The 27,243-nt window shown below is 63.6% G+C and overlaps 1 protein-coding gene across 5 annotated transcripts; it reads right to left on the bottom strand.

The window, feature by feature from the left end:
• Positions 1 to 730: 730 nt before the first annotated feature.
• Positions 731 to 26,475, bottom strand: TMPRSS13 (transmembrane serine protease 13). 5 transcript variants are annotated; one of them, XM_059707758.1, is made up of 15 exons: positions 26,302 to 26,475; positions 16,013 to 16,244; positions 15,618 to 15,722; positions 13,404 to 13,442; positions 13,189 to 13,311; positions 12,108 to 12,237; positions 10,642 to 10,734; positions 9,641 to 9,684; positions 8,196 to 8,358; positions 7,300 to 7,472; positions 4,407 to 4,505; positions 3,169 to 3,306; positions 2,879 to 3,031; positions 1,747 to 2,226; positions 731 to 1,613 (listed from the first exon to the last, which is right to left on the bottom strand). In XM_059707758.1, the coding sequence occupies exons 1-15, from the start codon at positions 26,320 to 26,322 to the stop codon at positions 1,522 to 1,524; spliced, it is 2,085 nt and encodes a 694-aa protein (XP_059563741.1). In that variant the 5' UTR covers positions 26,323 to 26,475; the 3' UTR covers positions 731 to 1,521. The 5 variants fall into 5 exon arrangements, with proteins under 5 accessions (XP_059563741.1, XP_059563739.1, XP_059563742.1 ...); XM_059707756.1 differs by having other exon boundaries at positions 731 to 2,226; XM_059707760.1 differs by lacking the exon at positions 731 to 1,613 and having other exon boundaries at positions 2,127 to 2,226; positions 3,169 to 3,311.
• Positions 26,476 to 27,243: the final 768 nt, after the last annotated feature.

The following is a 27,243-nucleotide window of genomic DNA, read 5'->3' as shown; positions in this document are numbered from 1 at the left end:
GCTGCCCCTGGCATCAAAACGAGAGACCAAAGCAAGCGAACAAGGCCAGGCCGGGCGGGGGCGGGGGCCAGCCTGGAGAATTCCCTGCTGGTGGCCGGACGCTGTGTGTGTATCGTGAGGTCCTGGGCGTGCTGGCACCCACCAGGGGGATCGCAGTGGCTGAGGTCAGCATAGTAAACGCAGGGAACAGTAAGAAATACATCTCTCAGAGGAGGCCAGGGGCCACCCATCCCTTTCTCGTGGGAACGGCTGAGTGAGCTCTGGGGCTTCCGTGTGCACATGCCTCGCCCTGAGCCCGCACAGTCGGAGGCGGAGAAAGAGGCCCCCCCGGGGGAGGAGGACAGAACAGTGTCCTTGCCCATCTCCGTCCGCTCGGTCCGCTCGCCTGCCCTGGAAGACTCATTTCAAACCTGGCCTCCTCTGTGAGGCCTTCCTTGGCCTCTGTGGGCGCGGCTGTGGTGCTCCATCCGTGCTCCACGCGCGGTGCCCAGACTCAGCCACAGCCGCCCATGTCGGTCACAGTTGTGCGCACCTGAGGCCGCCGTGGTGTCTTCACGTCCCCGGGCCCGGTAGGGGCACCTGGTCCAGACCAGGCTGACAGGGCTGGTGCATGAGTCCACAAAGGCGCGATGGTGAAGGGAGCCAAACCCAGAGCAGAGGCACCCACACTCAGAACCCGCCCTGCGGATGTCTGCGCGGCCGCGTGGGCCTTCTCCAGTTCCTACCCCGGGTGCCAGGACCAATCCAGTGACAACGTGTTCACACAACTTTTATTGCTGACGGCCATTGCTGGGGGCTGGGGGAGGTCACGCTGCCCGCCCTCCACCCCAGCCTTCATAGCACGTGGCCAGCCCGCCAACGCTGCCCAGCCACTCGCCACTCCACTGCTCTTCCAGGGCAACCTCCCCGAGCGGCTGCCTGCCATGGCTGGGTGGGTCCATCTGCTTGGGCCCTGCCTCTGGGAGCCATACACCACCAGGCAGGCCCAGGCCAGGTGAGGAGAACCGGATGGGAGGAGTGGGAGCGAGGCTGGGAGGTCCAGGCCTGGGGCTGCCATGGAGGCAGGTGCCCTGAGGGCTCGCAGGGCGGGCAGGGGAGCGTTCAAAAGGGCTGTGTGTGGGGGGGGACCCTGGGGGCCCTGGGGACAGTGTCCGCGTCCTCTCCATGGCAACGTTCATGTCAGTGTTATGTTTCGGAAACAGCTGAGAGATGGAAATGGAGAAAGCGGAGAAAAGACTCCGAAGTCCCCAGACGGCGTCCCGCCTCCGGGCCCAAGGAGGAGCAGCGCCCATTCCTCCTGCCCTGGGCGGAGCCCTGAGTGAGCGCCAGCGTGGCTCTCTCTGCCCTTGGTCTGCCCCCTTCCCCGAGGTTCACCTCCCTGAGGAGGCACAGGAGCCCCGCAGCCCCACAGCCCCGGAGGCCTGGAACCCCCCCAGCCCCGGAGAGGCTCGCCCCGTGGGCCCTCGGAGCTCTGAGCGTGACGGTGCCCGCTCTCCTATCTGCAGGCATTCGGGAGAATCTTTAAAAATACATCCAACTCTGTTTCTTAAATATAAAAATAAAGTCAAGTCCACACGCAACTGCCATGACCAAACATGATCGATGACCCCTGTCTACCAGGTCAGCCCGGCCGGCGTGGCGGCCACGCTCCACACACAGCGCCGTGTGCCAGCGGGAGCAGATGCTGGCGATGCCAATGGAGCATCCTCCTGCCAGGGACGGTGGGCGCTCCGACGAGACCGTCACCACCCGGATGTGCTGGTGTCACCGGGCTGCCGGCGGCTGCGTGTTCTGGGCCCGTCTCCGAGTCCAGGTCAGAGGGGCGACAATTCCCGATGTGACCTTCCAGGCCCTTCCTGGCGTCTCCTCCACGGGACACGCCTGTGGGTGTCTCCAGGTGCCACACTGTGGTTCCCAGGGTCCAGCCTGGGGTTTGGGAAGAGCTGACCGCCCTCCTGGTTTCTGAAGATCTTGGGAGAGCAAGCACACGCATGCACAACCCACACATGCACACATGCAAGCACACAACCCCAAGCACACATACATGCACACACACGCACGCACGCACATGCACACGCACACGCACATGCACACGCACACACACATTGCATGTCCGCTGAGCAGCAGGCAGGGAGCGGTGGAGAAGGGCCCGGTGGCCGGCCTTGCAGCCTCCAGCAGCGGGTGAGGTAGGCAGGCCGCTCAGGGCTTCCGGAGGCGCACCTCGCTCTGCAGGGGAGGGACATGGGGGAGGCTGAGCCGGGGCCCATGAGCCAGACACGGCGGCTCAGAGCCTCCACTCAGCCCGCCTGTCGGCTGGCGGCCCTTGAGAGGAGGGAAGGCACAGCCATGGCGGCGGGTTCTGAGCCCCGGCGGCTCCCCTGTCCCTTCCGAGCGCCACTGTGCTGCCCTCAGCAGGCAGGGCACCGGCCTTCCAGCTCAGACACTGGCCCCGGAGGGGAGGGCTGGCTCAGCTGGAGGGGTGAACCTCCACTTCCTGACACCCCCCATTCCGCCAGGGACCCACTTCCAGGAGGGGAGCCCTCCCTCCTCCCTGGACCCCTCCCCCGTCCCCCAGCTGTCCGTGGCCCGTGGCCTGTGTGATGCACAGTGCGTCCCCCCATCCCGGGGAGAGGAGCAGCACTGGCCACACCCCCGCAGGCCCACCCCCTGAACCCTCGGACCCCGCTCCGCTCAAGGACGAGGAGCGCAGGGCACCTATCGCTGGGCTGGCCCAGGGTGTGACCCCTGTCCTGTCCCGTCTTCTGCGCTTTGTGACCCCCTGGTAGGGGGACGTGAGGGGCCCGCTGAGAGTGGGGAAGGGGCCCTCTCCCGGTGCCCCTGTGGGCGCTGCCCCGCCGGCAGTGCCCCGCCGCCTCACCTCCATCTTGCTGTATATCCAGGGCAGCAGCTCCGTCACTTTGGTGTACACGCCGGGCTTGTTCCTCTGGCCGCAGCCCGTCCCCCAGCTGGTGACCCCTGCCAGGTACCAGCGGCTGTTCTGCTCGCAGACCAGGGGCCCCCCACTGTCCCCCTGCGGGGAGCACACGCATCAGCAGAGCGGGGAGGGGCCTTGTGCAGGAAGCTGGGCACCCGATTCCCCTCTGATCAGCACCTCCGCCTCCCCCACGGCCTGGGTCCCCGAGCCTGAGCGCCCCCAGAGCAGCTCACCTGGCAGGAGTCGCGGCCGCCCCGCAGGTCCCCCGCGCACAGCATCCTGGGGGTGAGGTAGCTGTCGTAGACCAGGTAGTCGTTGCACTTCCTGAAGTCGATGAGGCCGACCTGCACCTCCCTCAGGAAGGGGGAAGTCTTCTCTTCAGGGAGTGCGGGGAGGGGTGGGGGGGGGAGGAGGTCAGATGTTAGCTTCCGGCCTTCCAACTGCCCAGGACCCCAACTCAGCCCCTCGTGTGGAAGGCACCATCCCCAGGGTTGGCCGCCCAGACATGTGCACACACACACACCCTCACGCCAGACACAGCTCACTACATATGACCGAGACAGACAGACACAGACACGCAGCCTCTCAGTCTGCCTTGCATGCTGCACGGTGCTTTTCCGTGCTCAAAGCGCCGTCGCCCAGGGCCCTCCCTTGGTTTCCAGTAACTACGAGCTGGAAGAGGTGTAGTTGGCCCATCTGCAGATGGGGACAGCCAGGCTGCAGAAGGGACCGGCCAGTCACCCAGCTGGTCAGCCCGGGAGCCGAGGTCAGAAAGAGCAGCTCCCCGGCCGGGCACACTGAGCAGGGGAGCCCGGGCTGCGTCTCATGGGGGGCGGACAGGCCAGGGCGGTCCCCTGAGCCTAGAAACAAACCTATAGGGCCAGCATCAGACCAGGCCGCTCCGGGGCCGCGATGGGCGCTCCCTAACCTGGGCAGGCACAGGCGCAAGCAGGCAGGTCGCCATGCAAACCGCACCCTCCCACCAGGAGGGACGGCCGCCGCTTCCTCGCCAATGGCAGCTGCAGACCCCGTGTGGCCACAGCCCCAGATGAGATGACTCAGGGACCCGATCACAGACCTGCTCCCCGACAGCATCTGCTCTAGAGACAGCTCCCCTGAAACCCAAGCCCCAGGCCCTGTGCCGAGTCCTTCCCGACGCCCCTGCTGGGAGGCGCCCTGGCTCCGTGGCAAGTGTCCCACTCGGGCAGGAGCAGAGCCCCCCCTGTGCGGTTCTAGAAGTTCCATGGTAGTCTTAGCCAGAGGGCACGGTCACATGACTGCTTTGACGTACACACAGGTCACACAGTCCCACCCAGGCCCGTGAGGTCAGAGACCCAAACCCTCATTAGCTAGGCTCTTACCTACCTACCTGGCCCATCACCCCACACACTACACACACACACACACACACACACACACACACACACACACGGCACCCGCACAGGCACGCATGTGCACCCCCGCCTCTCACCATCTGTCTCCCTGGTCTTGCCAAAGCCCGTGATCCAGCAGGTCTCATTGAGGCTGAAGGTCTGTCCGTGCATGGGGAGGCAGGCCGGGTGGATGTGAGCTGCAAGGGGACCGCACGTCAGCAGAGGCACCGAGCTCTCAGAGGGGGTTGGGGGGGTTGGGGGGGGTGGAGGGACGAGGGACTAATGTCCCAGGAGCCTTTCCCGGTCCCCAGAGCAGTTCTGAGTCTTCCGGGAATGGCATTGACCCATCACTTTATTTTTTCTTCCTTTCTTTTTTAATCCTCACCCGAGGATATTTTCCCGTTGATTTCAGAGAGAGTGGAAGAGACAGGGAAAGACAGAGAGAAATATCGATGTGAGAGAAGCACATTGATTGGTTGCCTCCTGCACGCACCCTGACCAGGGCCTGGGTCGGAGAGAAGCCTGCGAGCGAGGTACATGCCCTTGACCGGAATCGAACCCGGGACCCTTTGCTCCACAGGCCGACGCTCTATCTGCTGAGCCAAACCGCCTAGAGCCAATCACTTTACTTGACCCCCCAGTCCTCAGGGTGCTACCAGAGTTCCCCAAGCATCCTGGTGCCAGGGGGCACCATGTGGGCAGAGGTCTATGCCTTGGACCAAAAAGATCCTGGGTGACAGGGTCTCTACCCCCGAGGGTGGCTCTCCTGCCCGTCTCTCCCTGCCTGTCCCCCAGAGCACGGAGCCGTCGCAGGCTACGTCCAGTGTGATGGCCACGCTGTCTCGGGGAGTGCTCAGCCCGGTCTGGGGGCCCTGCCGGTGGCTGGTGGCCGATGGCCGGGGCCCGCGGCTCTCCCTCCGGGTCAGTCAGCCTCTCCCGGCAGGAAGGGTGCGCCCTCCGAGGCTCACTCGCTCCCGCCTCAGAGGCAATGGCAGGTGCGACGCCCTTCCTCAGGCCGCGGGCACTGACCACCCCCTCCCACTCCCGAGAAGCCAATGTGCACGGATACATGTCTGCGTGCTCTCAGCTGCTCTTGTTCACTGCAGCTTCCGGCACCGGGAATATAAATGTCAGCAAACTTGGAAAGAAGGAGAGAGAAGGAGGGAGGGAGAATGAATTCTCCTATAGCCCGGCCGGCGTGGCTCAGTGGTAGAGCGTCAACCTATGAACCAGGAGGTCACAGTTCGGTTCCCAGTCAGACACATGCCCGGATTACAGGCTCTATCCCCAGGGTGGGGTGTGCAGGAGGCAGCCAGTCAATGATTCTCATCATTGATGTTTCTCTCTCTCTCTCTCTCTCTCTCTCTCTCTCTCTCTCTCCCCCTCTCCCTTCCTCTCTGAAATCAATAAAAACATATTTTAAAGAAATTCTCTTATAAATTGGGCTTTGCACATTGGCATCTAACATACCTGTCTGCCTCAGAGTAAACAAACAAGAAATAAGTGAAGGGATAGTATCAGTTATTAACAAAATATACAAAACACCATCTCTTAAAATATACTATCCCTATTTTTGCAAGACGGAGTCTGGAACATCTGGAACTGACACACATTCCACTAATCTTATGGGGAAACTGTTTCCCAGTGAGTTTCCGTGAGTTTTCTCTGATCGCTCTGTGAGCGCAGTTGCGTGGCCTGGGTGTAGCCAACGGGACCGCTCTGATTTCTAAGCCAAGGGTCAGGTCCAGGGTCTGAGCCCAGGACGGCCCCATCGGGGCTGTGAGTCCTCCGGGCCTCGCAGAAGGTGGAGATGGCTTTATGGCATCGGAAAGGCCTGCTCTGGCCCTGCAGACTCGCTGCCCCTTTCCCGTGTGTACGGGGCAGGGCAGGGCAGGGCAGGGCAGGGGCACCGCAGATAAGGCTGGAGGAGCAGGAGGAGGACAGAGGTCTCGCCCACAGGAGGCTGTGGCTCAGGCGGGGGTAGTTCTGGGTCAGGCCTGGCCAGCTAGGCTCCACCAAGGTTCCCTCCTCCTCACCCCGCCCTGCTGAGCTCGCTCACTGCTCTGACTCACCGCCCGCCTACGGAGGTGACTTGCAGGAGAGGCAGCTGACAGGCCCAGAGCACAGGCACGGCCGGACGGACCAGGGCCGCCCAGGCTCCCGGCAACACGGCCCGCTGAGCCAGCCTTCCTCGGAGAGCCTCCCTGTCCTGCCTGCCCCCACTGGGCCCACGGCTCCCCCCCCGCCCGACACCCCCCGGCACCCCACCTTCAGCTCCCTGGCTGTCCGCTCCATTTGCACTGGCAACCCCGAGCCCACTCCGAAGCGGGCACTCCACTCCCTAGTTGCAAGTGAACGACTGAGTGAGTGCATTCGTGCGTGGCGCCCTCCTTGGTCCCCTGAGAACTTCAGTGGCGCTTCCTCGTGTGCCCCATTGGTCCTTAGCCCCCACCGCATGGCAACTGGTTGTCGGCATCTGACTCCCAGGTGTCCCCGTGGGCCAGCCCCGCCGCCTGCAGCTGAGTGGGAAGGGCATTGCCAGGGGGGGGGGGTCGGACTGCCGGGCGGTCCTGGGGCTGCCACCACAGCCCCCTCTTTTCCATGGAAACTACGCTGACGACAGACCTGCCCCGCAGGACCGGCTGTGCAGAGCCAGCGCGATCACGGCTGTCACACGCCTCCCAGTGCCTGCCCCTCGCGAGGCTCCGTGACTAACGGGGAAAACATGCGACCTGTTTGTTGGGGATCCTATGATACCGCACCCAAGCCCTGGCCCAGCACCAGCTTGCCATGTAAGCTGTGCCATCGGGCAAACTCCTTTCCCACCTCTGGGCCTCAGTTTCCCTAACTGTAACACAACGATGTCCCCTTAAGTGCCCTCTGCGCCCGACTCCACACACTGACGCTCTGCCCACCCCATGGGTCAGCAGATGCTGCCAGGGCGAGGGCTGCGATGAGCCCGACCGGCGTGCCCGGCGTTGACTCACGCACCGTTCAGGGCCAGGGGCTTGGAGAGGCGCATGAGGGCGATGTCGTAGTCGTCCTGCTCGTCCGAGTAGTTGCCGTTGATGATGATCTGGGAGATGGAGGCCGCCTCGGGCAGCTGCTGCAGGTTGTTGGTGCCGGCGTACACCTTCCAGCCCTCCAGGATCTTCTCCCGGGTCCTGCAGGGGCCACAGAGGAGCAAGACCAGTCACCTGCCCGCCAGCCCCCCGCAGGGCGGCGTGTGCTACAGGAGCTGCGCTGTGGGCCCCAGCTTGGCGGCCGGAGGATGGCGCCCTGTCTCAGCTCAGGGCTGCAGAGCAATGCCCCTCGCCCCCAAGCCATCCCGAGCCTGCACCTGCACCCTCCAACGGAAAGGGAGGGGCCGAGCAGGAGCTCTGGGAGCAGTCACCCCCTGTCTCCTCTGCACGCCCCCAAAGATCCAGTCAGGGGGCAGGACACATCTCAGTATTACTGTCCTCAGTAGAAGCAGAGGTCTAGGCAGGATAGAGTGGCCGCTGAGGACCCACTGCTGGGCAGGGTGCCCGAGGCGGCTCTCCAGCCGTTCCCTGACCACTGCTCACGGACACGCCTGGCTGCCACTCCGGCCCCTCCCGCAGCCCTCAGTTCCCCAGACAGTGTCCTGATTCCCCAGGCTCCTCTCCTGTAAGGTCTGGTTCCAGGAACCAGCAGCCAGGAGCCCAGCGCCTGGCCTTTAGGGCAGGCTCCCCCTGTCTCCTCGCTCTCCCTGGGGCCACCAAGCAAAAGCATTGCCTGAGGCTGGGCCTGGTGCAGAACAGACGCCCAGGACCAAGGGCCCCTGGAGAGGGGAGGACGGCCTCACACCAGCCCTTCCGGTGACCCCGAACTCCGCAGCCTCGCATCACCTGCCCCTCGGCACTTACACAAAGAAGCAGTGGGCAGCCGTGAGCACCCACTGGGAGTCGATCAGCGTGCCCCCGCAAATGTGGGTGGTGCCGTAGTGCAGGCTGACTTGCCACGGCCACTTGCTCTCGGGGGCCAGTGCCCCTCCCACGATCCGCCCCGTCATGGCCCTCAGTCCGCAGTCTGGGGAAGCAGAGAAGACGACCCGTGAGCGCTGCTTCTCCTCTCCGAGCCCTGCCATGCTCCCTGGGCTCAGGGCAGGCTCGGGCAGCCTGGTCCCGAGGGTACCCACCCGCCCGTGGGCACCACTCTGCTCGCTTATTCTGATATGGCTCAGTGTTTCCTGCCAAGGCAGAAGCCCCGTAGTGGCTAGCTTCCTGGGACCACCCAGCAGGAAGTTTGATCCCAGGCAGGTCCCTCTTTCCTCTGCCCCCTTCACTCTTCCTCAATTTCAACAAATGCCCAATAAGTGCCCGATATGCTGGGCCTGTGCCGGGCACGGTGGTGGGCATCGGGACATCTCGGGGCTGCTGTCAGGAGCTCAAGAAGCAGATCAATCTCCCATGACCCTCAGTTAATAGGCGCTGTGCTGGGATCGCCATTCCCTCCCTAAAACTAGCGGAGACATAAACTTCCCACGATGCACAGGTGGCGTGGTGCCCACGTGGTTCCTCCGTGGGTCAGTTCATGCTGTTGGGGGCCCTTCATCCCAGGGAACATTTCCCGGCATCTCCTGGAGTGAGTCATCCCCCCAAAACCGTGGACAAGGAGGGCAGCCTTGGGGTCTGTGCCGATGGGCTCTTTCCTCTTTCGGGGGACAGCGTGGGAACCAGAGTGTCTGGGTGGCACTCCGTCCCTAGCACCGCGTGCCCGGCCCGCTCAGAGGAGCACCCCACTTGGCCATTGCTGAGAGCACAGTCCTCTCGGGGACCAATGACCAGCATGGGCTTCAGGGTCAGACCCTAGGTCAGAGGTCAGCTCCTCCCCCACCAGAGGTCTGACCTTAAGCCAGTAAACACTTCTGCTTCTTTTCGGTGAGGGGGCAGTAATAGTGCCTGCCTCCCGGGAATCAAACCTGCTCACGCTTGTAAAGAGACAGCAAGCGCCTTGCACATAACACCGCGAGGGGTGCTGGCTCCAGATCCAGGTTTCCGCCTGTGGCTAGAGGGGCTGTCAGTGGGCCGGCCCTGCTCTCCAGGCCGCTGCCCCCGCCCAGAACCCAGAACCCAGAGTCCAGAAGTGCTTCTCTGGGTGATCGAAGCTGCTGGGCTGAGGCCAGGGAAAGAGAAGGCCGGGCGGGAACTGTCCAGGTGCCTTCCAGAACCCTGGCCTTGAAGCAGGCCTGCTGGCTAAGCCCCTCTTCCTGGCGGACCCCAGGCCAGCCATGGTCCCCAGAGAGGCCCCACCTCTCGGCCCGGACTCCCACCCCCACAGGCCACAGTCAGGGGGAGGAGCATCTTCTTACGGGAACACTGGAGAGAGACGTACCGCTGGGAAGGGCATTCAGATCTGAAGGAGGAAAGACAGAGGTGGGAAAAGGGCACGTTAGCCACCTCTTCCAAGAAGCCTTCCCTGGTTGACTCGTGCTCAGCTCCTATCCCATTTCTTTTGCACAAAAACATGGAGATTCTGACCTTCTCCTTCGTGGTGGGAGGCCCCTCCCGTGAGCTCACCAGGATGGAAACAGCTCAGTCAAACCCTCCCCACTCTCTCCACCCCCTCCCCCCCCCCCGCCCCTTTCCAGTGGTGGTTGCACACATTGACCAGATTCCCATCCTCTGAACTGGTGACTCTGTTGTCCCAGCTTCTTCCACAACGGAGCAGGCAGCCTAACCCTCCTCTGGCAGGTTCCATGATGCTCACCAGCAAAGGTGCCTGCAGATCACCTGGCGCAGAGCAGGCACTGCCTGACACAAGGCAGGCACCGGGAGCAGCCGGCTCCTTTCCCTCCCTCCCACCCCTTCTCTGGGAGCCTTGCTTCTTCTCTCATCTCCCCTCTCCGGAGGTAGACACCGCCAGCTGGCGGAGTGCCCCAGGCGCCCTCTCGGTGGGGTGGGACCGGGTGGGGCCGCAGTGCAAAGCTGACACCTGATGAGGAGGTTCAGGGGGAGGCCATGCCCCCCGGGTGGGCCCCTGCTCCTGACCGCAGGCCCCTGGCACTTCTCCACTGCTGCTCCCCCGCCCCCCAAACCCTGCAGCAGGGTTTACTCCAAACAGCTGGCTGACTGCTGGCCCCCAAACTTACTAAGTGTCTCTGGCAACCAGGTAAACTCTGGGGACAACCCTGACCCCATGGTGCTCTCTGCACAAGGAGTCAGGGGGCAGGTGGCGAATGAGTTCCGGTGCTGAGATGCTCCTGACACTCACATGGGCTCCTGGAGGCCGGATCTCAGAGAGGCCCAGGGAGAGGGGCTCCCTGACCCCCTCACCCCCGCTCACAGCCAGGCAGCTGGCCTGCCGCCTCACCTGTAGAGGCTTTCCTGGAGGGTGGAGTTGTATTTGGAGATGGAGAAGCTGCTGGTGACGCCCCTGTAGGCCACCTCGCCTGTCTGGTAAGCACTGCCAGGGGAGAGGAGAGAGGGGAGTGGGGAGAGTGAGCCCTCGGGATACAGGGTCCTCTTCCACCCCCTGATGATCCTGGCCTGCCCTGTTGACAGGGAGGGGTGGGGGGCAGGGGCTGTCAGGCTCCAGATGGTCTGACCCCACCCACCTAACCCCAGCTGCCCCCCTAGCCCTATAGTTGGCCCAGTTGGGATCACGCCCAGTGTGTTCCCCGCCAAGCCCTGCCTGGGAACTTGTTGGAAGTGCAGTCTCAGGCCCTGCCCCAGCCCTCCTGGACCAGGGATCTGGTCCTGGGTTGGAACAGGCTCTGTGGGGGACCCTGGCGCTTCACCTGAGACACGCTGACCTGGCCCTTTCCACCCGCACTGTGACCCGCGGACCCGCGGTGGCGGTGCCTCCCTGGACCTGCAGACCCAGACCCGGCACCTAAAGACTCTCATCAGCCCTGGCTGGTTTGGCTCAGTGGATAGAGGGTCCTGTGGACTAAAGGGTCTGGCTTCAATTCTGGTCAAGGGCACATGCCCGGTTGCGGGCTTGATCCCCAGTTAGGGGGCGTGCAGGAGGCAGCTGATCCATGCTTCTCTCTCTTCCTCTCTGAAATCCATAAAAACTTATATTTTTAAAAAATGTCCACGGTCTCCTGACAAGATCACCCAGACTCCCCTTCCCAGGTGGGAACGCTGAGCCGGAGGCAGGGACAGAGCTGGGTCTAAGTCCTTGTCCCCCAGCCTGGCTTTCTAGCAGCTTCTTCCACAGAGAGCCCTCAGTGAGGTCCTAAGCTCTTCTCCCCACAACCTCGCACACATGGACAGACCCCAACATTACTTGACTTCAAGACACAGACCAAGAGGGAGCATGGAGGTGACTATGTGGCCTGCAAACTGGGACCCCAGAAGGTCACAGCTCCCCCTCCCCTCCTCCACCTCCTGGCATCAGCCAGAGAGTCCCATGCCTTTCCCTGGCCGCACCTGTCCACTTCATTCCCTTTGGTGAGTTCAAGCCCGGCCACCCCTGCCACAGCGCAGAGTCCGCCGAAGGGCTGCACAACCTGAGCTCCCAGGTCCCAGAGGCGAGAAGCGTAGACCTGCCAGATGCCTGTGCCCTCGGGGGGCTGCAGTGGCCACTCACTGTGAGGAAGGGCATGAGGGCAGAGAACCGCACGAGTGGGTCCTACTGCAGAGCTACGGGCTGGCCTCATGGAAACAGCTGGCCCAGACGTGTGCGGCCCCAGGGCCCCCGAGCTAGTGCCCTCAGCCCTGGTCCCCAAGAGTGATTTGAACGTGAGATCTCTGCAAGGCGCCTGAGCTGTCCTTCAAAGAGCTGAGCCATCCCTGAAGCCGGAAGGACCCTGGGTGTGGGGGAAGGGTTACCTCTCAAAGCCCAGCTGCTGGCAGGCCTTCACCGAGTAGGAGCGGTTCCAGCTGTCGCTGCAGACGGGGACCCACTGGTGGGAGGAGCCCGAGTAGACTCTGAGCAGAGACTTGTCCCAGTCAAACCTCACTGCAGGGCGAGAAGGGCAGAGGGGCCCTCAGCACCCGAGAGGAGCCACGTCTGGGGGATGAGCTGAGTAGGGCTCTGAGGCACCTGGCCTGAGACCCCTCGCTGAGGCCGGGGGGTGCCCAGGAGCTCGGCCCGGAGGTGAGGGGCACCGGCCAGTGCTTAGAAGCCCCTGATGCGCCGTGAGGGCAGAGGCAGGGCAGGGGCTGGGGCGGGGCAGGGGGCTCTCCATCCAGCAGGACCTGGGCCATCACTGGGACAAGGGCAGGCGCTGCCAGGAGCTGTCACCCCGAGAGGCAGTGACGTGCCCAAAAGAGAGAGTGACAAGGGGGGTGTGATCTACGATCCGACCGTGTCCTCACCAGACAGGCTCGGTCACAGATGGACACGGTCATGGGCAGGACACATGTAAACGTGCAGGCAGAGTGGAGGGGCCCTGCCCCCACAGCCGTCCATGTCGGGGCCACACACAGCCAGCCTGCAAAAGCCACTGAGAACCGGAGCTCAGCACCACCTCTGCGTTCATCTAGGCCGGCCACTAACAACGTGCCTCCATGAAACCACAGGGGGTGTCAGAGGTCACATGCTGGGCAAAGAGGAGGGGCACATAGGCGAACGCCGGAGAAGGTAAGCGATTTGCCTGCGTCACACAGCACTCAAGGCCAGGTTTCAAACACAAGCCTCCGGGACTAGAACCCAAATCCTCCAATTCACTGTCCATCACCTCCCACTCGAGTTTGCAGTCACCGGAGTGTGCACACTCACACATACACACACACACGCACACACATGCATACTCACGCACACACACGTGCACTCATGCACACACATGCACACTCGCGCACACACTCACACACACATGCACACTCACGCGCGCGCACGTGCACTTGTGCACACACATACACACTCACACACGCACACTCACGTGCACACAGCCACGCCCAGCCTGCTCACCGCAGCCCAGCTCGTCACTCTTCAGCTTGCAGTCGGCCACGCCGTCGCAGCGCACAGCGTGCCGGGGGCAGCTCTCCGCCGCCTCCTTGTACTTGATCCTCGTGTGGCCCCTCCAGAAGTAGACTGGAAAAGACGAAGCACAGAGCGCGGTCACCGCCAGCCCCACGGCGAGGAGACACGGAGCAGCCCGAGGCCCTGGGTTCTGAGACACCGACCTGCAATCTCTCTCGAACTCTGGGGCTCTCGTCCCCCATCTGTATGGAGAAAAAGGCTACTCAGGAATGTTCCAGAATGCGCCAGAAAGCTCCTGCAAGCAGGGCAGCACCAGGCCGGCTGAAGCAGACACCCAGAGAGAGAGAAGGAGAGAGAGGGAGGGAGGTATGGACGTGGGGACGGCCCCGCCAGCTCCCTTGCCTGCATGCCGGCCAGAGCGGTGGCCAGGGCACCACTGCTCCGGCCCCAGAGCCCCTCCGAGCCCCGCGGCCTCCGTGCCTCTGCTCTGCAGGGTGGGGCAGAGACATGTCTAAGCACCTGCCTGCGCTCTCGGAGGGCCTGCGGCCTCAGGAGCTCCCGGATGTCCTGTCTCCTACACTCGGTTCCTGCCCCACGGCGCGTCGCTGGGCTTTTAAATATCTTCCCACTCAAAGAGCAACTGGAGAGGCTGGTGGCCAAACGCACACGCTTCACAAACCGTCTCCGCCTCACGCTGACTCCCCGTCTCTAACCTGACTCCACACCAGAGCTGTCAGCCCTCCGCCTGGACACACTGGCCCTGGGCGGCCAGGGAAACCGGCTCTGACTTCTCACCCGCCTGTCCCAGCCCTGACCCTACTTCCCCGCCCCCACCATTCTCTCCATCCCCCAGGATGAAGGTCACCTGTGACCCCAGGGTGAAGGTCACCTGTGTGACCCGCAGGGTGAAGGTCACCTGTGTGGCCCCAGGTGAAGGTCACCTGTGTGACCCCCATGTGAAGGTTATCTGTGTGACCCCAGGGTGAAGGTCACCTGTGTGACCCGCAGGGTGAAGGTCACCTATGTGACCCCAGGTGAAGGTTATATGTGATCCCGGGGGTGAAGGTCACCTGTGTGACTGCTCCTTCCAGGTTCAGATGCCAATCCCTCCTGATCTGCAGGATGTGCCTCTCCTCCATGCCCCACTCCCCTCCCACGGCCTGTGCCCTGGACGGGCCATGGTCCCCTTGACGTGTGGGGAAAGCTCTGGGTGGGAGTCAGGCCTGGGCTCTAGTGACCCCCTCCCTGGTGCTGGCAGGACTACGGGCCAGAGGACTCGGGCATGCGGGAGCACGCGGGAGCTATGCCAGGAGGCTCTTCCTAGGGCTCTCCGTGGATGGGGGGTCCCCTGGAGGTGCCTGTTGCGGGAACAGGAGGGAGAGCGGGCAGCAAGCCCCGAGCCCTGGAGGAGGTTCATGTGGACCCACGTGGCGGGCTTACGGCACCATGACAGCCACACCTCCACCTCGCTGGGCCGGTGGGGAGTGAGGCTCGGGAAATTACTACCCACACTGCTGGGTCACCAGCTGGGCAGGCGCAGAGCCCGTGCTTCGGCAGGTCTGCATGGCACCGAAGCCGTGTTCCAACCAGCACACGGCCCCCCATCATGGCCCTCGCTCCAATGGCCCTGCCCCCATCCCCCCACCGCTGGCCCTGAACAGCACCCCCAGCCCTCCCTGCATTCCAGCTCTCACCCTGGCCAGGCGCCCCCACGCGACACACGGGGGCTCTCTAGGCACATGAGGCAGGTGGCAGGGTGCATGGGGAGAGGGAAGGGCTGCTCACAGAGAGAAGGGTGCCCCCCCCCCCGAGGCCCACTGTGCTGGGTTCGTAGCGGACCCCCTGACAGAGGGCCTGGGACATGTCCTGAGTGTCATTTCCAAAGAGGGGAACTCCTGAACCCAGAACAACTTATCTCAGTGACAGGAAACGCCCGGAGACTTCTCCTAATCAGAGCGCTCGTGTTGGTTTTGTAATAACCAGCTTTTCCCAGTGGGATGTTGTGCCAGGCCTTGTGCCATATCTCACTGATTCCTCATCGCCCATGAAGTCTTTACGAGACTTTCCTGGCCACGTAGTAAGTTGAATGAATGAATGAATGAATGAATGAATGAATGAATGAGTGAACGAATGAATTCCATCTCATTTGAAGATGCAGAGCTGAGCTCTGAGTGGTGCACCAACCTGCCCAGGGAGGGCTCAGGGGGAAGGACAGGCCGGACGCCCAGGCTTCTCTGACTCCCCACACTCATAACCGGGCTTCAGGGGGGCCTGGGGCACCGTGTCAGAGGCCATTTGCAGCGGTGGCCTCCGTGTTCCTGCTGTGCCCAGCACCCCCACCATGGCACATGCCCCCCATGGTGCACCCCCCACAGCACCGCCCCCCCCGGCGCATGCTCCCCGGCCTGGCCACTCACAGAGCAGGATGAGGGAAGCCACCAGCACGATGAGCAGGAGGACGCACCCGATGAGCGGCAGCCGCTTCTGGCCCTCCTGCCAGGAGAACTTGGGGGAGCGGGCACCTAGGGGCAGGCGGCAGTGGGAGGTGAGGGTGGGAGGGGCCTGCCCTGTGGGGCCTGGCTGGAGCCCCTGTGCAGCCTCCACAGTGACGCCCCCTGCGGATCTGCTTTCCAGCCCTCCCCACGTGCCCCAGTGTTCGCTGTTGGGTTTGCATGAATGACTCCCTCTGGCCCCTCCCTGCCCAGTCCCCTGCTGCCCCTGACTGTTCCCTTCCTCCCACACATGGCCATCCAGGGCGCAGAGGAGGAGCGGCAAGCCAAGGCCCCTTCTCCTCCTGCAGCTGGCCCCTCACCTGGGGTCTCCCCGGCAGCCCTGGTGGCTGGTGCTGATGTGGCAGGAGAGGCCCGGATGGGTGTGGCCCCCACGGGTGTTGCTCTGACCAGGTGCACTCTCCTCGGAGGGGATGCTGTGGAGGCCGGCCTGGCAGACGGCGACCTGCCGGACGGTGACCTGCCGGACGGCGACCTGCCGGAGGAGGACCTGGAAGGTGATGCCCGGGCTGGAGTCCTTGCCGGGGAAGCATTCTGAAATGGAGCAAAGGCGTCCTTAGGTTGCATCCTTGCCAGCCACCCAGTTGCAAGCCCTCTGAGCTCCAGGGAACCACTCTGAAGCAAAAGGCTGGAGGAACAGGGCTGGGGCAGGGGAGCAGGGCCACCCCATGGGGCAGGGGGGCAGGGCCGGGGCAGGGGGAATATGTGGGAAGACAGGAGAGTCCAGGGATGGAATGAGCCCAGAGTCCCAGCTCCCTTCAGTCTCTCCCTGTCCCAGGCCCTGCAGAGGTGGGCAGAGGGCAGTGCCATCTGCCTGGGGCGTGGGGGCACCTGCTTTGGCTCCACGTGTCTAAGGCCCCTCACAGGAGAGGCAGCTGGGCTGGCTCCTCCCCCGAAGGCGGCCAAGAGCTGTGGTCCACGTGGAGGGGGTAACCGGCCCTCCTGTCCCCTCCCCTCCCCTCCCCTCCCCGCACCGGCCCCTCCCCTCCCCTCCCCGCTCCTGTCCCCTCCCCTCCCCTCCCCTCCCCTCCCCTCCCCGCTCCGGCCCCTTCCTCTGTGTGTGTGTTAGCCTGCGACTCTGGCCTTACCATGAGCTGTCATCAGAACATGTGAACAGCACAGCTTAAGAAAAGCCCTGACTTGCCTTACACCCCCCCAGTAACCCCAGAATTAATACAGCACACACACACGCGCCCCCCCCCCCCACACACACATGCAGGGGTAGCAGGCAGGCAACGGCACAGAGGGACACGGGAAGGCAGGTGCAGGGGGAGGAGAAGGTGCGGACGGGGCTGAGCCTACCCCCGTCGGACATGATCCGTAACCTCACTCAGCTGCGGGCGCACTCATTTACCCATAGTCACCGAGGGCGGGGCGGGGGGGGGGGCTCTAAGTGCTTCTGTGTATTTCCTCGTCTTGTCACCAGAACAGCCCTGAGGTAGGGATTCTCATCCCCATTTTGCAGAGCAGAGCGACTAAGCAACATGATTAGGCTGGCGGAGCCCCACGTGAGCCCAGGAAGGCAGGTTCTGGGGCCCTGCCCTGCCCACTGGGCGGCTGCCTCTGAGGGGGCCGCGTGAGATGGTGCAGCGCGGTCCCAGCAGGCGATGGAAGAGCACCGGGCGCTGCCCCTGGAGACCCGCTGCGCCAGCGCCTGCGCCCTCCCATGGCTGCAGCTGGAGGAGGGAGCCTGGGCCGGGCTGTGGGGAAGGCGTGCGCAGCCCCTCTGGCCTCAAGCCCTGGTCTGCACGACACCAGGCCCTTCACCAGTTTAGGCCCCTTCTCACCTCCCTCTGCCCTATGGAGACCTCTCCACCCCCCTCACCATCCCTGCCTCTCAGGTCCCCTCTAGAAGCCCCCAGAGCGCAGGGGAAGCTGGGAGCTGACCGGCCCAGGGGCCACACCTGCCCTCACTGTCATTTCTGCGGAACACTGACTGCTGAGATGGTCTCCGGGAGCCGCAGGAATGCGGGGCTCAGCCTGCAGGTGAGCGGAGGGCACAGGAGGGCCCCGCACCTGTCCCCTCCCTCCCCGCCCTCGGAGCTGGACAGCCCTGCCCCGCTCACCCAGCCCACCAGCTAGTAGAAGCCCTTGCCATGCGAACACCCAGCCCCAGGCAGCAGCGGCATCCCGCCCAGGCAGGCGGGTTGCATTCCATCTTATTTATTCTCTCTTCTAAGAGTCAGAGGTCGCTGATGTGGTCCCTGCCTCATGTTTGTGGAGCCTGTGGGGCGAATTCAAGGAGGAGCCGCCGTGCTGACCCCACACGCCGGCGAACGCACGCGGGCCTGATGCCCGGCAGCGGCGGGGACACACTCACGTGTGCTCGGGAGCCTGAAGGGCGGCTGCTCGCCCCGCGGAGCCCAGGGGACCAGAGCTCGGCCCCCTCCCCGGGCTGTGTAGGTTCCAGAGGATGAAAACACATCAGCCCCTGGAGGCCCCCAGGGAACGGGACTGGGGGGACAAGGAGAGCAGGCGAGGCCGTGTGGAAGGTGGCGGGCAGCCGCTGACCACACGGGAGCCAGGTGGCAGGCCGACCCTGGGCCACCAGCATGACCTGTGTGACCGTGGGACAGCCACTTAACGTTCCCTGTTCTTGTTCTCGATCTGGGGAGTAGGACGGGTGCTTCCGAGGGTCCACTGAGGTCAGCGGGAGAGCCCTGCCCGCCTGGCACACGGCAGCTGGGCCGGAGGGCCATTCCTCTCCCCCTTTGCACCGGCACCCCCAGCGCCAGCGAGCTGAGCGGTGACGGCCACGGGGCATGACCAGAGGGCTGCTGGGCAGTGCCAGCTCAGCTTAGGGAGACGTGAGGGTGCCGGACAAAGGCCAGACTAAAACCCTTCGCACTCGTGCTGGCCAAACCTTGGTGTCTGCCTGGGACCTGGCATGTGGCCATCTGCCTGCCAGGCCTCGGTCCCCGTTCTCACCCTGAGCCTTCCCCGGCCTCAGGCAGGGAGCTCCCTTCCCTCAAACAAGACAATGCTAGGAGCCCGGTGGTGTGAGAGCTCAACTCGCTTCCATGTCTCGGCCTCCGGGGTCCTCCTCCAGCCCTGAGGATGGAAGTACCTTTTTACAGACGAGCAAACCCAACTCAGCGTGGGTGCTCAGAATTACAGTCAGGAGTCGAGCCCATGCCCGTGTGTGGCCGAGGCCCCTGCCTTCTCCTGTCAGCAGCCGGAGCCCATGCCAGGCTCACCTGCATTGGTGCCATGGCTGGAGGATGGGCTGGGCCTTTGAGGGGTTGGGAGAACCTCGAGGAGCCTAAAGGGGGGCTGGGGTTCCCATTGAGATGCTGGTCTTGTGAACTTGCTGGTGGAACCAGAGTTGGGCCTGGTGACCTGCCAGGCTGGGCCAGGCGGGGGCACGGAGTGGCAATATCGGCCCCAAGCCCCCGGGAGGCGGCTGGGACTCTGGCGGTGGCTTAGCCCCCACGCCGCGGCCTCCTCGTGTGTGGCGAGCCAGTCCCTGCGCAGAGCATCGCGGTGGCCGGTGGTGGTGAAGTCAGGACTTGGTGGCTATCAGCTGGGTGGCAGGGGTCTGTCTATCTGTTTGTTAAAGATGCTAGAAATGTATTTAAATATGACTTCTCGTCCCTAACTGGTTACCTTGGCAGGCAAGTTCCACTTGAGAGAGGCTCATGCCTGTGTGGAGCAAGTCCTGGCTCGGCCACAGGGGCCGCGGGTCGGCGTGAGCAGCCGGGCTGAGCACGTGTGGCCGGATGGAGACAGCAGCCCATCGGGTGCTTCTCTCGGTGCCATTTCCACTTCCTGGTGGCTCATTGTGGGGGAGAAGCCCATTGTACAGGTCTTGAAACTGAGGCCCAAAGTAGTTAGGAATGTTAGGAATGCCACACCCGTCTCAGGCGCGTGCCAGGGCTCGGGTTCTAACCAGGAGAAGCCGAGTCTGGACAACGGTGCCCAAGGGGCCCACAGTGTCCCTTCATTTCTGTGGGGCCCACAATTTGCTGTGAGCATCCCCCGTTGTTTCATCCGATTCTCACAAGCTCCTGCGGAGCATGCCTGACACCCTGAACTCAGCGGTGACCTTGTCGGGCTCTCAGAGTGTCTGCCTGCACCTGAGCAGGACCCCACGGCCTGGTCCTGTCGCCCCATTGTGATGGCAGGAACAGAGAGCCAGCCCCAGGAGAGGGGGCTGGGGCAGGCAGGGCCAGAGGAAGCTCCGAAGACTGGGGAGGCGGAGCAGTGGGAGGGGAAGCGGGTGGTGGGCGGGCACCGGGCACGGCAGGGGCACCAGGAAGGCAGAGGCCCTGGTGCTGGGTCTGCCCCCTGTACCTGCAGGCAGCCCACGACCCACCCACGGCCTCGACCAGCAGGAAGCAGGGAGGAGAGGCCTGGAAGGTGCCCTCTCTCAGCTGGGAGACAGTGGGACATGGAAAATGGGACTGATCTTGAGCTCAGCCCCCGGGGGTTCAGAGGGGTGGTGAGTAGCCCCCAGCCAAGCTCTTTAAAACTGTTGGCTCAGAGCCTCGGAGCTCAGTGGCCCATTATAGTCTCCCAGGGTCTGGATGTGTGGGGTGCGGGACTGGGGGGAAGCGGGGGGTGGGGTATGGAGGGCAAGATCCAGAAAGAGCCGAAGCCCTGGAGGGCCCTGCCCAGAAGCGCTGGCACCGTGGTGTCAGAGCTGGTGAGAGGCAGGAGGGGTGTGGGCCCCAAGCCCCCCAGGAGAACTGCCCGGGGGGACTGAGGGGCAGCGGCCACAGCGGCCACAGCAGCCACAGCGGCCACAGCGGCCACAGCGGCCACAGCAGCCACAGCGGCCACAGCAGCATGGAAGGGCTGCCCAGGCCACAGGGAAGCACCTTAAGCCCGAGGGGAAGAGGGGAGGAGACATCTCGTTCAAGGTGTTAAGATTCCAGGGCAGAGCCCAGCCCAGGCCAGCCCACCTCCGAGCTCTGGCCAGTGCACAGACGACCAGGAATGAGGCTCAGACGACAACTCCTGGGCCGGGGCCCAGGCTCCCCCAACCTGCCTGCAGCTCCAGGGTCCTCACCTGCCGGCTGGGCAGCGTGTGACAGGGAGCAGTCAGAGGTGACTCCAGCACTCCCTGGCCCCGCATTGCCAATCTTTCCTTCCTGGCCCTGCCTGTCCTGCCCATCCCCCCGGCCGGCCTCTGTGGTGACTGCCTGGGGAACACAGTCGTGAGCCCTCCCACATCATGAGCAGGACTCCCCAGGCTGCTCCCAAGCGTCCCACTCAAAACTCACCCAGCCCCTCAAGGGAGCAGGCGGGGCAGGGCCCCCAGGAGGCAGGGGGTGGGAGGGCTGGAGAGAGCGGGGACTCTTTCCAAGAACTTTCCTGGACAGGAGCCAATGAGGATTATTCTTCCCATTTCACAGACAAGGAAGTAGAGGCCCAAACCATTGATGTGCTTTATCCAAAGTCGCTCAGGAGTATCTTGGCGCCCAGGAGGGATGAAACCCCAGGCGCCTTGTGCCTAGCTCCCTGCCCTCTGTCCCCGTTCCCGCCTCCAAGGTGAACGGAATCTGGTTTCCTGTGGCAGACTCTGCCCAGAGGCCCTACCTGGTGGGGGATGGGAGTGAGTTGACAAGCCCCTCGCCTGTGTGGAGGGGCTATGCTGAGTGACGTCACGGCCCCCAGGCCACAGCCATGGCCTGAGCCCTGGGCTCTGCGTGGAGACTGCTCCCCAGGTCCCTAAACGAGGTCCACCTGCAGGAGCGGCTCCCACGCATCTTTACAGCCCGAGGGCAGGTCCACAGGGCCCAACAAGTCCAGCCTGTGCCCTGGGGTCCCCCCTCAGGCTGGCACAGGCTGGCAGAGCCCCAAGGGCCTTGCAAACTCTCTAGTCCAAATCTCTATCCTACTGCTGAGCCAGCTAAGGCCCAGAAACGCAGTGGCATCTTCCGGCCCCTGCCCCTGGGCTGCTGCCTGGCGAAGTGCTCGCCCACTGCCTGCTGCCCGCTCAGCATGCCAGGCAGGCCCTCCCCAGACCCAGGCCCTATGGCAGCTTCACTCCCCAGTGACCCAGAGCGTCGTGGGTGTTCAAAGGAGTGGGCACAGGCAGGGCCCCAGGCCGACCCCCCAGCGCTCTGGGCCAGGCGGGAAGAAGTGCCCCCCGCTCCCCGGAGACACTGGGGGTGCCAGGAAAGCTCAGGGGCCCCTTTGATGGGACCTAACAGCCCCCTCGCCCGCAGAGCCCACTCCAGTGTGGACTGGCCGGGACTGAACAGGCCTCGTGGCGCTGGCCGCACTGGATGGGGCAGATCATGTTTCCCATTCTCACTGCTCAGCCCAGGCTCCCCCTTGCTCTCCCCTCTCTGGGCCGAGAGAAACCCCACCACCGTGGGCTCCCTCCAATTCCCAGCACCTCCCCGCCGCCAGCCACCATGTTAACCCCAGGGTCTCGGTCAGCCTGGAATCGAACGGGGCCCCAGACTAGGAAGCCAGGGCCAAGAGGCTTCTTTTCTCCAGGTGTGGGGGCACGGGCCTCTTGCTTCTGCTCCTGCACTCCTGCGCGACCTGCGGGGAAGTCACGCCCCTCTCGGCTCCGTGATCTGTAAAACCGGGGGCTGGACAGCCAGCCGCCTCCCAGCAGGGTCCACGGGGCATCCTGGGCGCACAGCGGGGCCTGGGAGCCAGGTTCCCAGGTCAGGGCTTGGGGTCCCTCGCCCACTTCCAGCAGAGAAGAGCCGTTTCCAGTTGTGGGCAAGGGCTCCGCCTCAGCTTCCACTGCCAAGGCGGCGCCAGCTGCCACTCAGAGGGTGAGGGTCACGCCGGGGAGCCCGAGGGTCCCTGCAGTGTGGCGCCTCCTACACACACGGGAAGGCCAGACTCAGGGCACCTCCTGTCCCTGCGTTAGTCCCCTCACTTTTCTTTTTCTTTTTTTAAAATATATTTTTATTGGTTTCAGAGAGGGAGAGAGAGAAAATCAATGAGAGCAAATCATTGATCAGCTGCCTTCCGCACACCCCACACTGGGGACCGAGCCCGCAATCCGGGCATGTGCCCTTGACCAGAATCAAACCCAGGACCCTTCTGTCCACAGGGCGATGCTCTATCTACCGAACCAAACCAATCAGAGCCATTCACTCATTTTCATTCATTTACTATTTGTTCATTCATCAAATCGTTTAAAGACATTGAGTGGCCACTGCTGCCACGCAAAGAGCATTGGGTGATCTAGGAACTTGCTGCCTCAGTTCCCCCCAGGGGCCTCCCTGTCGATGCTGGTATATGATGAGGCTCCCTTGTCAGACAAGCCAGCCCCCCAGCTGGTGCCGCCCAGGCCTCCCCTTAGCTGGCAAAGCCCAGGGCTCGGGGTTCCTGGCTCCCCTTGTGCCCCCACCCAGCACCCTGCACACCCAGCTGGGCACAGTCCACCTCCACTGCTGTGCACAAGAGGAAGCTGTGTTGCCAAAACAAGGCACTTAGGTTAAGTGGCTATTGTTACATCAGCTGCCTTCCTGCCCAGCGCCCGCGCCCCCACACACTCCCACACATCCCAGTGCCCAGGGCCCAGCACAGGACGAGGCGGGGGCGGAGGGCGCAGGGGGCAGAGGGCAGAGGGCAAGATGGCGCGGGTGGAGGTCTGCTGGGCACCATGACGACAGGGACAGAGGTCGGAGGTGAGGACGCGTGCCTGCAGGATGCGCGGCGGTGCCGGGTCCTGAAGGTGCCTGCACTAGTTTGGGGGACGCCGGGACCTGAGCCTGCCGGTCTGCCGTCTCGGTGACCAGCCGGCCCCACTGGGGAGGCGCCTCAGCTGAGCCCTTCCGGGGCCCTCCAGCCCTTGTCCAGGCCACGGCGCCACGGCCTCGGGCTGGCTGGAGCAGGGCCACTTTAAGAAAATATCAGAAAGTACAGGAACGTCCGCTCTGCAAAGGATCCTTCTGTCATGGTCCACGTCGGCCTCTCTTTAATAAACGTTCACTCTGCGAGCTCGGGGAATGTGCTTATTTCGAAAAAACACCAAGTGCACACTTTTCAAAAACCAGTGCACACCGATAGGGTGCACCTGTCACCCCATTCCCTGTGGTCGGGGGCCTCCGGGGGCCTCCAGGGCCAGGTGTCCAATCCTCTGATTTGACGGCGGAAAAACACAGTCATGGAGAGAAGGCTGCCCACATTATTACAGGAGCCGGGACCAGAGCATAAGGATGGTGACAACAAGCCCTGCTCTATGAATCCATCTCTGCCTGCCCCTGCCCCTGCCCCTGCCCCTGTCTCTGCCTCTGTCTCTGCCTCTGTGTCTGCCCCTGCCTCTGTCTCTACCTCTGTCCCTGCCCCTGCCTCTGTGTCTGCCCCTGCCCCTGTCTCTGCCTCTGTCTCTGCCTCTGTGTCTGCCCCTGCCTCTGTCTCTGCCTCTGTCCCTGCCCCTGCCTCTGTGTCTGCCCCTGCCTCTGTCTCTGCCTCTGCCCCTGTGTCTGCCTCTGCCCCTGCCCCTGCCTCTGTCCCTGCCTCTGTCTCTGCCTCTGTCCCTGCCCCTGCCTCTGTGTCTGCCCCTGCCTCTGTCCCTGCCTCTGTCTCTGCCTCTGTCTCTGCCCCTGCCCCTGCCTCTGTCCCTGCCCCTGCCTCTGTCCCTGCCTCTGTCTCTGCCTCTGTCTCTGCCCCTGTCCCTGCCTCTGTCCCTGCCTCTGTCTCTGCCTCTGTCCCTGCCTCTGTCCCTGCCTCTGTCTCTGCCTCTGTCTCTGCCCCTGTCCCTGCCTCTGTCTCTGCCCCTGTCCCTGCCTCTGTCTCTGCCTCTGTCCCTGCCTCTGTCTCTGCCTCTGTCTCTGCCTCTGTCTCTGCCCCTGTGTCTGCCCCTGCCCCTGCCTCTGTCCCTGCCTCTGTCTCTGCCTCTGTCTCTGCCCCTGTCCCTGCCCCTGTCCCTGCCTCTGTCCCTGCCTCTGTCCCTGCCTCTGTCTCTGCCCCTGTCTCTGCCCCTGTCCCTGCCTCTGTCTCTGCCTCTGTCTCTGCCTCTGTCTCTGCCTCTGTCCCTGCCTCTGTCCCTGCCTCTGTCTCTGCCCCTGTCCCTGCCTCTGCCCCTGCCTCTGTCTGTCTGTCTGTCCCCAGCGATGGCAGACACTATTCTAAAGGAGCCTCCAGGTGAACTGTTCTAAGACCCTCAAGTAAACACTGTGTTACTCCGTGCTACAGAGGCCAAGTCACAGCTGAGCTGGGCCGTGGCCCGTGTTCCGCCACCACATCCCGCAGCTCCTCCTTTGAAAACAGAGGCTCCGAGAGCCTCTCCCCACTTTGCCAGGACCCCCTGAGACCCTCCCGACCTCACAGGCGCTGCCAGGCTCCGGCCGCAGCCGCCACCTTCCTCACAGCCCTGGGTGGAGAGAAGCCGTGGCGGGCGCTGCTCTGGCCAGGAGGCAGGGCCTTGGAGGGGCAGGTCCCCAGCAGCCCCTCTTCAGTGTCGTCAGTGTTCACCCCCCGGCAGCTCCCCCTGCGCCCCCAACCCCCCCAGCTCCTGTCTTGGCAGCTCTACCTTAAACGGGTGCATTTGAGAAACTTAAGTAAGGAAGTCGGGGTGCACATCTTCCATTCTGGTATAAGTTAGCGCAGCCCCCCGAATGCACATGGCGCCCCCCTCCACACACCATCGACACTCGCTCCACGATAATGAAAAGCCTGCTCTCAGCCCTGCGCCCCTCCAGTGCCCTTCCGTGTGGTCCCTGGCCCTGGACAGGTGCTGCCCAGTCCGATTGCCCCATCACCCTGCCCGGGCCGGGCCCTGCCCCCTTGGGAGAGCTCACCCTTCCCCCGCTCTGCGTTTAGGGACCAAAACGTTAGACCCAGCAAGTCACCAAGGACCAGGCTGGGACTGCGGGCGCAGCCCCTTCACGCCCCAGGTGAAGCTCCGTTTGAGCTGAACATCACCCTCTGCTTCCCAGAGACTCCCTGCTCCCACCCCCTCAGTAAGAGCAAGAGGAGGAGGGAAGGAGGAGAAGTGAGACCGAGGAGGGTTAGAGCTCCTGAGGGGCGTCCCTCAGGGCAGAAGGGGGCCCAGGTGAGCCAAGTCCCGGAGCCTTGGGGCGCACGACCGACCGACTGGCTTTCCCAGGGAGCACTCGCTGCTCCCCCCTTCCCCCGCACCCCCCCCCCCGCCTCCCCTCCCCCCTCCCTCCCGCAGCGAGGAGAGGAGCCTGCCCGCAGCAGGAGGGCTGTGGACAGACCCCAGGAGGCCCCCAGGCATGCAGCCGACTCCGCCCCACAGTAAGTGCCCCAGGCGGGTGGGTCTGAAAAGTACCCCGTGAACCGTGGAAGGGCTAGGAGTCTGGGAGGATGGCCAAGACAACCCAGCAGCCCGCTAAAGTCCGAGGCTCCGTGAGTCCCAGACCAGCAGAGGTGACACCGAACAGCATACGGGTCCTGGCTGGGTGCTCCCAGGCCACAGGCGCCAGCCCGCACCCAGCCACACAGCCCGGGTGCTTCCAACAGACCCAGGGCCGTCTCCTCTCCTCCCTGGGAGGGTCCAAGGGGTCTTGACCTCAAGCAGCTTCTCAGTAGAAAAGGCGCCTTCGGTCCCCCCACCCGTGAGGCCCCCAGGGGGCAGGGCCCCGCCCGCCTCCAGCCCAGCCCTGCCTCCTCAGCGCCAGGAGGTCTGGCCCGCGGCCCAGCGACTCACCGGGCGGCTGTCCCTCTCCATGGCCTCCCCGGGGATGAGGCTTCCAGGCTCAGCTGATGTCAATAAGAAGGTCCATGCTGGCCCCTGGCTCCTCGGGCATGTGGGGAGAGGGGGCTGGAGGCCGAGGGCCGGCCCGCCAGGTGGGGTGGGGAAGCTGGTGAGTGTGAGGTAATCCCAGGCACAAACAACAGGGCAGAACTAGCCAGACCTGTCCCTCACCCTCCTCCCAGGCATCCCGGTTACTCAGCGAATGCCAAGGAGTGCAGGCTGTCTCTCCTCCTGAACCTGCCCCCACAGAGGCAGCTTGGGGGGACCCGGGTCCCAGGAGCCTCCTAGAAGGAGATTCTGAAAGAAGGGCCAGGCCCTGGGAAGACATTCTAAGCCCAGTTAACCTGAGCCCCTAAAACAGGTGCTCTCAGCACCCAAAGGTACCACCTGTCCCCAGAAGGGGATGCCCACACCCAGGGGCCAGGATCGGGCAGTGCGAACCTTCGCCTTGTGGGGGAAAAAGGCCACGTGCTGACCTGACCAGCCAGGGGAGGCCGCATGGCGGGCTTGCAAACTCAGAGACCTAAAGTCACCACAAAGGACGGTCTGAAATTAAACTTTAACTAAAAGCAGTGATGGGGGGTAGTCACCTCCTAGGCAGGTATCTTTCCCGACAAGGTCAACCTTTCCCTTCACTGAGCCTATTGCCTTTTTGCATCTTCTAAGATGACATACCTATGAGATGTCAGGGTAACTTGTAACCTCTCCCCCCACCCCCACCCCCACCCCTGGGGCACAACCAAATGCGCCTGAGAGCCAGGCCAGAGACCATAAATTCCTCCATTGTCATTGCTGATGTTAACTGCCCTGCACCCACCTAAGTAAAGGGAGCATGTGTCTATCATCTTACTTTTATCCAATCCCAAAGGTCCCCCCCTTGCTTTCTCCCGCCTC

This window comes from Myotis daubentonii, chromosome 9 (genome assembly GCF_963259705.1).
Source record: "Myotis daubentonii chromosome 9, mMyoDau2.1, whole genome shotgun sequence".
NCBI classification, from domain to species: domain Eukaryota; kingdom Metazoa; phylum Chordata; class Mammalia; order Chiroptera; family Vespertilionidae; genus Myotis; species Myotis daubentonii.
Note: the sequence above shows the minus strand (reverse complement) of the source record. Positions and strands in the feature narration are given on the sequence as shown.